Here is an 820-nt window from a genome sequence, read left to right as displayed (position 1 = left end):
GAAGAAAATTTGAAGAAAGAAGAAAAAATCAATAAATAAATAATAATGGTAATAATAAAAATAATAATAATAATAATAATAATAATAATAATAATAATAATAATAATAATAATAATAATAATAACAATAATAATAATAATGTTCTTTACTATGTCTTCTATTTCAGGATGGACGAACAGCTCTGGCAATGGCAGCTGTCTCATCGAAAGACGATGTGGTGAAACTTCTTGTGTCCAAGAAAGCAGATGCCTTAATAGCTGGAGGTGTAAGTACCCTTTAAAACAGATTTTATTTATGAAATCAATTCTGCGCTGCAGCTTATGCAGAATAGAAATTATACACTTTAAGAATATGAAGCCAATATTTTAAACAAACATTCTTGATTGATTTCGTCATGCTTTCATATACGAAGCTATCCACGCTTGATTATACCCGGATTATACCCCGATCAGGCATACCTGTATTCAATCATACAATCGTGCAAATCTTTCTAAACGATTGCCGCCTCTTTTGCTTCCTCGTTGTCAATGGAATTTCTGACACTCTGTCCATGACATCCCAGGTGACTATGCAGCCCCGATGCAAATTTCAATAACTGCATTTTCAGCAAATTCAGCCTACACATATAGGCGTTGGAGTGGCTGTGTGGTAAGTAGCTTGCTTACCAACCACATGGTTCCGGGTTCAGTCCCACTGCGTGGCACCTTGGGCAAGTGTCTTCTACTATAGCCTCGGGCCGACCAAAGCCTTCTGAGTGGATTTGGTAGACGGAAACTGAAAGAAGACCGTCGTATATATATATATATATATATATATATAT

The 820-nt window shown here is 35.4% G+C and overlaps 1 protein-coding gene across 1 annotated transcript in view; it reads left to right on the top strand.

The window, feature by feature from the left end:
* LOC106878539 (serine/threonine-protein phosphatase 6 regulatory ankyrin repeat subunit B) overlaps positions 1-820 on the top strand; it is a 187,752-nt gene that overhangs the window by 87,078 nt on the left and 99,854 nt on the right. The window contains exon 3 of the mRNA XM_052969466.1: positions 167-265. Within this exon, the coding sequence (XP_052825426.1) occupies positions 167-265 (99 nt within the window). The remainder of the gene's footprint in view (positions 1-166; positions 266-820) is intronic.

Source organism: Octopus bimaculoides, chromosome 7 (genome assembly GCF_001194135.2).
Source record: "Octopus bimaculoides isolate UCB-OBI-ISO-001 chromosome 7, ASM119413v2, whole genome shotgun sequence".
Classification (NCBI taxonomy): domain Eukaryota; kingdom Metazoa; phylum Mollusca; class Cephalopoda; order Octopoda; family Octopodidae; genus Octopus; species Octopus bimaculoides.
The sequence above is the reverse complement of the archived record's forward strand: the minus strand, read 5'-3'. Positions and strand labels throughout refer to the sequence as shown.